An 11,817-nucleotide genomic window follows, 5' to 3' on the forward strand; every position below is an offset into this window, starting at 1 on the left:
TTTGTAATAAACAAGATACAATTTTATTTCAATTATAACACAGAATACTATATGAAAATGTAGAAAAACATCCAAAATATTTAATAAATTTCAATTGGTATTCTATTGTTTAACAGAGTGATTAAAACTGCAATGAATCGCAATTAATTTTTTTAATCACAATTAATATTTTTGAGTAAATCGTGTGAGTTAACCATGATTAATCGACAGCCTTAGTCAAAATAAATATGGGTCAAATTCTGTTCTCAGTTACATCAATATAAATCCATACTAACTGCCTTCTATGATGTTATTATGGACTTACGTCAGTGTAAATGAGGATGAAATCTAGCCCTAACTTAGGGCTCCTCTATTGGCACAGGTAGATAATAAGTTTCAAAATTATGATGAAGCTGAGAGTGCTCATTGTACTATTTTTCTACCTCTGTTTCAGATACATTTAAAGATGAAATAATTTTGAAATAGTATAATATACACAAGAATCTTCTCATTGTGAGTGGCTGGTCAGCTACACTGAAAGATAAGATGACTTCATACTAAACTAAGCCTAAATAAACCTGAATAAATAAATCTCTCTGTATTTCTCCTTATGAAAAATAATGAATAAGGCCCCAATCCTGAAAACACTTACATTGGTGCTTAACTTTACTACTATGAGCAGTCCCATTGAAATCAATGAGACTGCTCATGGTAGTAAAATTAAGTACCTCTATAAGTCTTTGCAGGATCAGGGCCTGAGGAATAGATACCACAATCCTCACTCAGGCAGAACTCCCACTGCTGGATTCATCTGTTTGATCATTACAAATCAAAGCAAATTATTATTATTTTAAAACTGAAATTAATATGAAGACTTTTTCTGGGCCTTAATTTGTTGATATTTGTTTTACGTTTATTCTTATCTGATTATTTGTTAAAATTCAGGAAAATGTACTGTGGGGAATAATCATGCAGTGATAATGGATTGCATGAGATGAAATAGAGGATTTTTCATCTCTGTTTTCCTTGATTCTCTCACTTAATTTTTTTGGAAATTGTGCAAATAATGTGTCTGACTCCAAATTCCTGAGCTTATCAAAACTCACACTGGGAGTTTTACCTGAGTGAGGAATTTGAGATCAGCTCTGACAGGACTAATTGTTTAAGAAAGCACTGGCTTGACTAAAGGATGAAGGCAACCTGAGGTTCAGTAAACTCTGTTTCTGATGAATATTCAGAATTTTTTTCATTTTTGACCTTCCCTATGCATCATATGTATTGCCTTATGTTATGCATTAATGGACAAAAATGCTCTTTAGCAGGTCAGTAAAAAGGTTGTGCAAACAAACATCCCAGTGCAAATGTTATCAAATAGCATCATAGAAAATAGAAGTCAGAGGGATGAATTCTTTTCTGGTTTATCGGTATTGACTTCAACGGAGCTGTTCCAGCACAGAATTTGGCCCAGAATACATTACTGTATTGTAAGGAACAGTAGGACTGAGTCTGATCACACAGACACCAATGTAAATTAGGAATAACTCCCTGTAGTCAGTGGAGTTACACTGTACCCTTATAACAGTGGTGTGAGAGGAGATTCAAACCCAATACATTTAAACTGATGTATAAAATGTGATACAGAATGAGACACATAGGAGGAGGAAGCTACATTATAACCATTTGATTACAATTTCACAGAGTTTTCAGGGGCAATTGGTTTATCCTAAAAAAGTACTGCTAGAGAGATAAAGTTGGATCATAATGATAGTGGTATAAATCTGTAGTAACTGCAATTGCTTCAAGAATAATTTGGCCCATTTATGCCGTACATTTTTTTAGGGAACTGGGATGGTTCTTTTGCTTTGTTTTGTGTATTTTAAAGTATGGGATTATCAGCTCCATGATCAGAGCTGGAACCCGCTATATCACCAATGACAGCAGCACATAATGAGGAAGGCACAGGATCTTCCCATTTCAATAATTCAATAAAACAGGTCCAATTCTCTCACATTGCATTCCATTGACTTCAGTGAATTTACCTCTGATTCACATTGGTACAACAGGAATCAGATTCATTGTGTTTTTATACAATATAACCTCAAGAAGAAAAATTCAGAGCTCAGTTTTGACCCCTAAATTCATGGCTGGATAAATTCAGAATTTGGCTTCAGACAGGGGACCATTTCAAAAATTAGATCAGAATCAGGATTCAAATAGTCAGTCCCTCCCCATCCCTATTTGGGCTTTTGCTTAGGCTTACCGCTAACCCACACCCTCATATAAATGATCTCAGCCCCCTTTTCCAGCAGCTGTGAAAGGGAAACAGGGGGGCAGGACCAAAGCCATTTAAAGGGATGATGAAAACAGATTGCTGCTGCACCTGTGGAACATGGACTGTGCCTCTCTCTCCAAGCCTTGTGAGATAGTGTTGGGCAGGGACAGGGACTCTATCCCCTGCTTCACCTGAAGCCTGGATACACCCGTGTATGCTGTGAGGAAGAAGGCATGCAAATAGGCTGAGAGAGGGAGTGCAAAGACAGCTGCTGATTGGCTGAAGAGAGAGACTGTGCGGTTACTTAGGGCACAACACTGCAGATTACTTACTGGCAGGTGAGGAGATTCAGGTGTGTTCAGTTCAAGCACAAGGATACAAAGCAACGAGCTCTTGCAGTGATTTTGGTCAACAGCTATTCTCTAGTATAGTTTTTGTGGGGGATTCTCCACAGTGCCTGAGCATGCAGGGCTATTGGCTTCTGCTACCTCTTTGCTGGCTGGGGCAGCTGTGTGTGGGTAAGTGGTATCTATCTGCCTGTGATTTCTCCCACTGAGATTCAAGTCCTTCTCAATTTCTGGTCTGTGATCCCAAACAATGAACTATTTTTATTTTTCCTTTCTTAATTTAAAGGCTTTAGGTATCTTCCCTGTACCCACTGAGTTTTGGGGGCAGAGTGGGGATGACTAGGGATCGCAAATCTGTATTTAAATGGCTTAGCTTCAGGGGTTAAAGTGGTCCCAAGCAAACTGAGTCTTGTCTTTGTTCTGAGTTGGTCCGATGTTTGAAGAAGTAGGGAAACTGAGGGGTGGGGCTGAGAAGTGTCACCAGACTCAGTCTTGGGCATAAAGCTTTTTACAGGGGTTGTTGCTTATACTGCCCTGACAGACTTGGAGATGGGGTGAGGTGTGGGAGTCCAGTACTAATCCCTACTTGCATGTGCTCATGCTTCCCCCCCAACCTTTTTTAAGACCATATTTTCAGCACTGCTCTATTCACAAACTGCTTTTTTTTCCCCCCCCTCCTTCTTCTAGTTCAGGAGACCTAGAGAATTAACGCACCCTCCTCTGTCCCTCTACTCAGGACTTGTTGAAATTGATCACTAGTCCACTTGGGAGGCTATAATAGATCTGCCCCTGAGTTCCTTGCTAGCACTAACTGTACCCAGAGGTTGCAAGAAGCGATGGTATTGCTTGTGGCTTTGCTCACTTTCCAGAAAAGAGGGTGGGGTGTGAGATAGATGGCTCAGAAGTATTCCTAGTACAGGGTCCAAACCCACCTTTCATTTCAAATTTGTCTTATTATTTAAACATTGTGGTTATATCTGAGGGGACAACTGATTAAATATTACACTTTTCTATTCCCTAACTGTCTCTTCTAGCTCAGAATTTGAGGCCTCAGATTGCAAATCCCAAACTTGCTACAAACAATCCTACCCTTACTACAATTGCTCTAGAGAAACCCTTCTGTGTGTTTGATGATTCACTGTCTCCAGGTAGCTCCTACATGGTCTACTTGTATGCAATGGCTGACTCTGGTAAGTATCTGGCTTTATTTCCTTTCTCTCCCTTGCTGTCTTTGAAGCTACGCAATGTAATTATTTAAAGCTCAATGGTCTCTACCTCTACTGACTGTGTGAGAGACAAGCGTCCACTTGTAATTGGAAGCCAGGGCAAAGAGAACAAGGTCTAAAGTACATATAGAACAAAAGCCAGATCCTAAGAAGATGTAAAGTGGTACATCTCTACTAGCTTTAACGGAGCCCTGCTGATCGATACAAGTTGATGGTCTGTTCCCTGTTCTCTGCTAGGACTGATCTTAACAAAAACTTTAGACCTAGCACTTCAGCATGATCACAATGAAGTTGGCTGACCATATATTGACTATGGCTGACTGGTCCGCATAGACGAGAACCAAGCATGTTGACTATTGTCAGCTAGTCATGGGTGCTCTAACTGTGCTAATGTTGCACATGACTGATCCTTGAGCATTCTGATCAACTTAGCATCAGGTGAGTTAACTGGAATGCTCAAACACGAGTACACTTTCTAATGAAGAAAAAGATGAGGCGACTTCCTAGTGAGGGTAGTAAAAAGGAAGCTTAGATTCCTGCTTCTTCCAGTTTTGCTGTTAAAGGATGCAAACTGTATGGGCAGTTGTCATAAGTAGATAGGTAAGGTAAGGGTTAATTTTCTTTTGCCTGTAAAAGGTGAACAAAGGGAACCAAACACCTGACCAGAGGACCAATCAGAGAACTGGATTTTTTAAAAGTCAGGGGCGGGAATTGTGTACTCTAAGTCTTTTTGTTTTTTCCCACTATGAGAAACATCTTTCTGCTAACTCCTATTTCTTTCTAATATTTTTCTACAAAGTGTGAGTACAAAAGCAACAAGGCAAATAGGCTTTATATGCTTTGTGTTTGTATTTACATGGGTTGATTTGCTGGACTGGGTTATCAGGTTATCTTTTAAATCAGACTGTTTATTCATATTTTCTTATAAGCAAGAGCCTGTATTGAGTTCTTAATGCAGTAATATTGTTTGTTATTTCTTTCTTTTTATATAAAGTTTCTTTTGAAAACTGGTGGAGTTTCTTTCCTAGTGAGGCAAAGGGATAGAATTTCTGTACCAGGTATCTGTGTCTCTCACGGAGACAGAGAAGGAAAAGAACCAGGCTGTGGTTTTTCCTATCGTCCCCAGGGCGGAACATGACAGGAAAGGAGAGAGAATCAACTCTGTTCTCTTGTTTGAGTTTTTCTTATTACTGCTACGAGACCAGGGAGTAGTGAATCTCCTGGTGTGTTAGCTTGATTAGCTTTGAATGCCTATGCCTCGGGGGGAGTAATAACTCTTCTTGGTCTTACCTTCAAGGCAGTGAAGTCTAGTCTCGCACTGGTTAACCCAGGGAAGGGGGGGAAGCTGGGAGGAAAGAGGGAGACCCAGGGTTCTGGGTCTTGGGGGTCCCCCAGGGAAAGGTTGGGGTGACTCGGGGGTAACTAGGAACCCCAATAGTCCTAGTTGGTGGCAGCGAGAATAGATCCAAGCTGGGTATAAGCTTGGGGAAGGTTCACAGTAAACACTCAGATGCTGAACTCTAAGTCCAGATCTGGGACAGACGTTTGTGACATGCAGTCAATTTAGCAACACTTGAGTGCTAAGTGGACTTCAGAGAGCCAAACTAATATCAGGAGGCTCAAGTCTAGGCAAAGAAGGATGAGCTTTCAAAAAGTGTGTGTTTGAGTTCAAATAATAGGCTCAAGTAAGCCATGTAACAACTTAGTGGTTACTGAAACGGCTATAGTTGCTACAAGATTCTTTCTCTCCTCAAGTCAGACAGGAAATGAGACCTTGTATAAGTCTGGCAGTAACGAACTAGTAGCATAGAAAATTCAATTAGCTGACAGGCACATCCCTAGTTCCTATGGCTTATTTCACTTCTGGAAGGATGGATGTGGAGATGCTTCCTTAGTACGAAAGAACCTCAACTCTGACTGAATATTTATTTAAGGTAACTCCTGCAAAAGACTCAACTGTCCTGAGTACCTGTGAATGTGCTGGTATCATGGGATGTCTTGGCTTGTCTACACTGGCACTTTACAGTGCTGAAACTTGCAGGGCTCAGGGGTGTGGTTTTTTTCACATCCCTGAGCGAGAAAGTTCCAGTGTAGACAGTGCACCAACACTGCTCCCAGTGCTGGTAGCTATTCCCTTTGTGGAGGGGTGTTTGTGTGTGTTTTGGGGTTTTTTAATAGCACTGCTCTCTCTCCCAGCACTATGCCGCAACCACACTGGGGGCAATGCAGCCTGACAATTTACTCCACTCTGAATGGGAGCAACCCATAGAGGTACCACTCCTTTGCCAGGCTGTCTTGTCAGACAGCTACAGGCATAAGGGAGATAGGAGCACAGGTGGTACTTGCATGCCTTGTGATGGAGGCAAATGAGGCCTCTAAGAGTAAACTGATTCATGGCTTGGCAGGACAGAACAGGTGCTACAGAAAGTGCTCCCCTACTACCACCAGTGCTGGTCTTGGGTCTGTACCTCTTCTGGCCTCTGCTGTGGCTATTGGTTGTGATGTAGTTGGGGGATGGGGCAAAGGAAAGGGTCTGTTGGGGCCCCTAAAAGTTAAAATTGAACAAGATGGGTTTGTTTGGGTACTCCTTTTGACAAAGCTGAGGATTCAATGTTGGTGGGTGGATGGGAAGGGCTCAATACAAACATTATACTGAAGTATCCAATCTCTCTTGCAGCAAGCACTGTAAGCTCAGCTGTGACTGACAACAGCAGCAAACCTCTCAACACCACTTTCCAAGACACCAATGGAGGACAACTTGGACCTTACAGAGTTGCACTGTTTAATGTGCCCAATTGTGGATCACCTCCCCTGCTGGCTGATGTTGTAAATATGAAAAAAGTTTCAGATGTTTTGAAACAATACCTCTTCAGAGTGGGAGACGATGTGACTTGTTTATATGACCCAAACTTCTCTGGTGTCTGTAACCCACCTCTTGATGAAGATACAACATACAGGTATAGTTCACAATTCTCTTTTGGATAGGGGTGTCCTTGCACTTGGCATGAAGGTTAACTTGGTATAAAACTTACTTGCAAGCTGCACTAATTGAACATAGTGAAACTGTTCCTTTCAACTGCAGAAACAGAGGCCTCAATGCTCCATTAAGGGTGGCTCTGAGTAGAGCCAAACGCCAAGATAACCTTCTCTGCCCCACCCATGCATCTTAAATCCTTCAGTGGTAGTGTATGTCAGTTGGGCTCAAACTCAATTAAATGGCTATCTTAAAGTTAGTGAGATTCTTAAAACTTGTCTTAACTGGATCTTGTAGAAGCCATTGAAATGTCTCTGACTCAGTGCCTGCAGAGCTCTTATTCATCTGCTGAAGTATAATCCACCAGCTGGTAATGACTGTCTCTTCCATGCTTTCCTGTAGCAAGGGAGCCCTGCAACACTCAGTCTTTGGGCACCAACCCAGACATTTACTGTAGGTCATACTGAATTTAACTAGGGGACACTACTGTTGGAAGGTTGTCAACAACTGGCACAGTTAACAAGCACACTCAAGAACAAACTGAAAAACCTAATGTGACAGGTGGGAGAGGATTTTGTACTAACTCTCCTCTGTTCCCCTCTGGAATAGCTAGCCACCCCTTTTATATGTATCTCTCTAAGACAAGATGTTACCTAGTCTTCATTTTTTGGCAGCTATTGGATCGGTTTATACCAGATCGTCAAAGCCTCTGCTAGAATGATTAACCTGCCTGTCTCTGTTTCCAGGTTTAAGTACCTCTTAGTAGATGTGGTTGCAGGTGTTGTGAAAGACCAAACTCTCTGGTCTGATCCAATGAAAACCCGTAGGGGTAAGTACCAAAAACCAAGGTCAACTGGTTCCTCTTGGGAAAGAAATATGCTTTAGTACATTGAGTCATTTCCTGCCAAGATGCTGGCTAAAGGAAACTAATTCCAGTCTTTTCTGACCCAAAAAGCTTTATGTATTAAAGCTAAGCAGTGGAGGTAACACTGGAATACTACTCCCCTGATGCCCTCAGGACAAAAAGCTCAAACATGACAAAGATGGATTTTTTTTGTGTGTGTGTAGTGGTTTGAGCTTAGGTCTGGATTTCATTTCTGCCTCTGCTGCAGTCACTAGACAGAATCGTAGACTTCAAGATCAGAAGGGACCACTATGATTATAGAGTCTGACCTCTTGCATAATGCAGGCCACAGAATCTCACCCATCCACTCCTGTATGAAATCAGTGTCTGAGCCAATGAAGTCCTCAAATCATGGTTTAAAGACTTCAAGGTGCAGAGAATCTTCCAGCAAGTGACCAGTGCCCCACGCTGCAGAGGAAGGTGAAAAACCCCTTGGAGGAAATTACCATATTTGGGGTCGGGAAGGAATCGGCTAAACCCTGAGCATGTAGGCAAGACTCACCAGCCAGACACCCAGGAAAGAATACTCTGCAGTAATTCAAATCCCATCCCATCACAGGCCATTGGGCATGTTTACTGCTAATAGTCAAACGGCCTAATTTTGGCAATTAATTGGTATCCCATTACACCATCCCCTCGATAAACTTATCAAGCACAGTCTTGAAGCCAAGTGTCTTTTGCCCCCATAACTTCACTCCCCTGGTTAGAAACCTTCATCTAATTTCAAGTCTAAACTTCCTGATGGCCAGTTTACATCAATTTGTTCTTGTGTCCACATTGGTACTGAACTTAAATAATTCCTCTCCCTCACTGGTATTTATCCCTCTGATATATTTATAGAGTGCAATCATATCTCCTCTTGGTCGTCTTTTGGTTAGGCTAAACAAACCAAGCTCTTTGAATCTCCTTTCATAAGACAGGTTTTTCCATTACTCGGATCATCCTAGTAGCCCTTCTCTGTACTTGTTCGAGATTGAATTCATCCTTTTTAAACATGAGACCAGAACTGCACACAGTATTCCAGATGGTCTCACTAATGCCTTGTAAAACAGTACTAACATCTCCTTATCTCTACTAGAAATACCTCACCTCATGCATCCCAAGACTGCATTAGCTTTTTTCGCGGCCATATCACATAGATCAGGTGATCTTATCTATTTAAAGTGGGTATATTTCCCTCTATTACAGGGGATTTTTGAGGCTTAAACTAATTCTGTAAAGGACTTCAAGATTTCAAATGAAGGATGTTGAAATGCCAAGGCAAGCAGTATATAGACTTCAAAAGTAACACCAGATACTGTGGGGTGGGGAAGGCTTGAGCCATTAACTTCCCTAGTTTATGCTGTCTATCATAACTCTTTCTGGAACCTCTAAATATGTACAGTAATACTTTTTTCTTCATCCCATCTCTTCTAGTAAAACAGACTTCAACAATTGATACCTGGCCTGGGCGAAGGAGTGGAGGAATGATTGTCATCACATCCATCTTAAGCACACTTATATTCCTTCTAGTTGTTGGATTTCTTGCCTCCATATTCTTCTTTGTCATGTAAGTTACCATTAAGCTTCACAGTGTGAGAACAGAACTAACTACCACCAACTGTCTAACCCATCAAATGATTGGTCTTGACCCCTCATTATGACTGTCTCAAGCTGGGAATTCTAGCTCCTCAATAAACAAGTGGTGTTGGAGACTAAAATCAAGAACACAGGTGTCTCCTTCCAGTCCACACCTAAAAGCAGCATCTTCCCCTGAGAGGGAGGGTCATGACAATAGACCAAGAAACTCCTACACTTTTTTTTTTTTTCCCCTTTAAACTAGAACCTTGGCCTTAGTGTTCACCTGACTTAATGTGTGCAGCACAGTAAGTCATGGAGTTGCACGTGCTTAGTCTGAATATGGTCTTGCTATGAGAAAATGGGAATAACTTCCAGTCTCTTGAACTGGGTACAAGGTTTTAAAGGGAGGCTGGGGAGTTCACTTAATGACCTGGAATATAGACCAAATGCTGCACCTGGTAAGGATGGTTACTTGGGCACTGGATCTTCTTGCATCCCAAGAGATGCTAATGACAACCCATGCATCCAACGAAGTGGGTATTCACCCATGAAAGCTCATGCTTCAATAAGTCTGTTAGTCTATAAGGTGCCACAGGACTCTGCTGCTTTTACAGATCCAGACTAATATGGCCACCACTGTGATAATGACAACTGTCACTCTGCAATGAATAACAATTTGAGTAGATTCCTGTCAGACTCAGATTCTGTGACTAGCCTCTTGACTTACTAGAGTAGGGGAAAACCTAGTAATCAAGGATCAAACTTAGGCCCTGTGAGGCTTAAAGTTACTTAGAGTTCATTCCCCTAACTTAAAAACCTTGACGCTGTCACTGTTCTTCTAATGGGGTGGGAGGGGAATCTTTCTTAGAACTGTTGCCTTAAAGCTTAAAGGCCTTGTCTTGCATGCCATGAATCCTGCCTGACTTTTGGAGTAAATAGTCTAGGATTAGGTCTCAGATGCAATAACTGAAGAGCAAACAAGCATCTAAAAGAGATGGGCAGGTTTTTGTCAAGCTTGGTGATAAGTGGTGCTTTAATCTTTCCAAATGAGTCGTATGACTGGCCTATAGCTTAAGAAACCCCCATCAGAATTAAAAGCTCTTTCTCTTCAAGCAGGGCATCAAGAGAGACATCCACAGAGACCACACATGAGTCTCAGACTACCCAGCAGGCTGTACCAACATCTCAGGGTAGCTCTGAGGGAGTGAACCAGTGAGCCTTGAGAGAAAGAAGAGTCCACCCTGGCTGACGTTCAACTGAACAGCTACAAATGTACTGATATTAAAGAATTGCCCCTTCCTACTGAACTCTGAATAGGTCACATTGATTAGATACTCAAGTTCAGTAAGTGATGCTGAATGGCACAGGTGTTCTATACATATTGTGTTCCATCAACTCCTACAGAGCAGCACCACTATCTTCATTAGGTTGCTGCTACAAGTTATGGCAGCAAGTAATCTTGTCATTGGGCTCATGGTACTTCTATCCTTTAGTTAACTCATGTGGTTGCATAGTTCCAAAACTGAGGAGTGGTAGAGAGTTCTGACTCTAGAGAGCAGTTCATAGTCCTTAGTGATTGTCTGGCTTAGTGGGAGGAGAGAGAAAATGACCAAGTGTATTAGTGTGGGCTAGAGTAACATACTGAAAACTTTCAAGTTTGCTGGCCTGGGCTAGGGTTTAGCACATAATTATCCTTGTTTATAGGTTAGAAGCTAAATAAGTTATAAAGCTGACCTCAACCTTTGACTCTTTATTTAGCTTCTTTCTATCTAAATGAGTGTGATGTAGGTAAGGAAAGGCTTCATATGGAGAACAGTACTTAATACTGTATACAGCCTAATCCAGGCTTGATAGTAGCTAGCTCTTCAGTTAGCACCTTATGAAGAACAAACTTAGTACCAAACTTTCATTTAAAAAAGGGTAGAGGCAAACTAACCAACTGCTAGAAACTACAAATGAGGGATATGGATGCATATGGCATCAGCAACTTTCACAGTTCTGCACAGCCCCCACCCTTCATTGTTTAAAAATAAAATCTGTAACTTCCCTGCAAAGGCCAGACTTCAGGTCTCTAGTTCTAAATACTTCTGGACTAGTATTGGTATGGAACACTAAAGCATCTCTCTCTTAGAACTAGGCAACCCTACTTCTTATGGAAGTTGTTAGTGTCCAACTCCCTAGAAAATGTGGGCTCTTAATATTCAGAGTGCTTCTATCTCTATATAAGACTAGTGTTTTTCAACTAAAATATTGGCTGGAAGTTACATTGCCTGAGAAAGAGTCACTTTTCATGAAAACTGGGTGATAGTAGAGACTAGACATTCTATTTAGAGCAGGGGTATCCTTGACACTTCATACACCATGACAGTGGAGGGGGGTGAGGGTTGGCTGGTTCCATCAGCTGCTAATCTTACTATGGTAACATGAAATGTTCAAACAGTGCATCTTCAACTTGTATGGCTGGAAGTGAACTTGTCACGTATTTCTTTCTTTCACTACCATTGTCCCACTGACCAGTATAAGTGGAAAAATTATACTAACATTGAGTTTCTTCT

General features: G+C 41.4%; 1 protein-coding gene across 1 annotated transcript; it reads left to right on the plus strand.

Moving 5' to 3' along the window:
• The first annotated feature begins 2,714 nt into the window (after positions 1-2,714).
• Positions 2,715-11,593, plus strand: UPK3A (uroplakin 3A). The gene is made up of 6 exons (XM_075061774.1): positions 2,715-2,769; positions 3,633-3,788; positions 6,502-6,781; positions 7,545-7,627; positions 9,119-9,251; positions 10,379-11,593. The coding sequence occupies exons 1-6, from the start codon at positions 2,715-2,717 to the stop codon at positions 10,476-10,478; spliced, it is 807 nt and encodes a 268-aa protein (XP_074917875.1). The 3' UTR covers positions 10,479-11,593.
• Positions 11,594-11,817: the final 224 nt, after the last annotated feature.

This window comes from Chelonoidis abingdonii, chromosome 1 (genome assembly GCF_003597395.2).
Source record: "Chelonoidis abingdonii isolate Lonesome George chromosome 1, CheloAbing_2.0, whole genome shotgun sequence".
Taxonomy (NCBI): domain Eukaryota; kingdom Metazoa; phylum Chordata; order Testudines; family Testudinidae; genus Chelonoidis; species Chelonoidis abingdonii.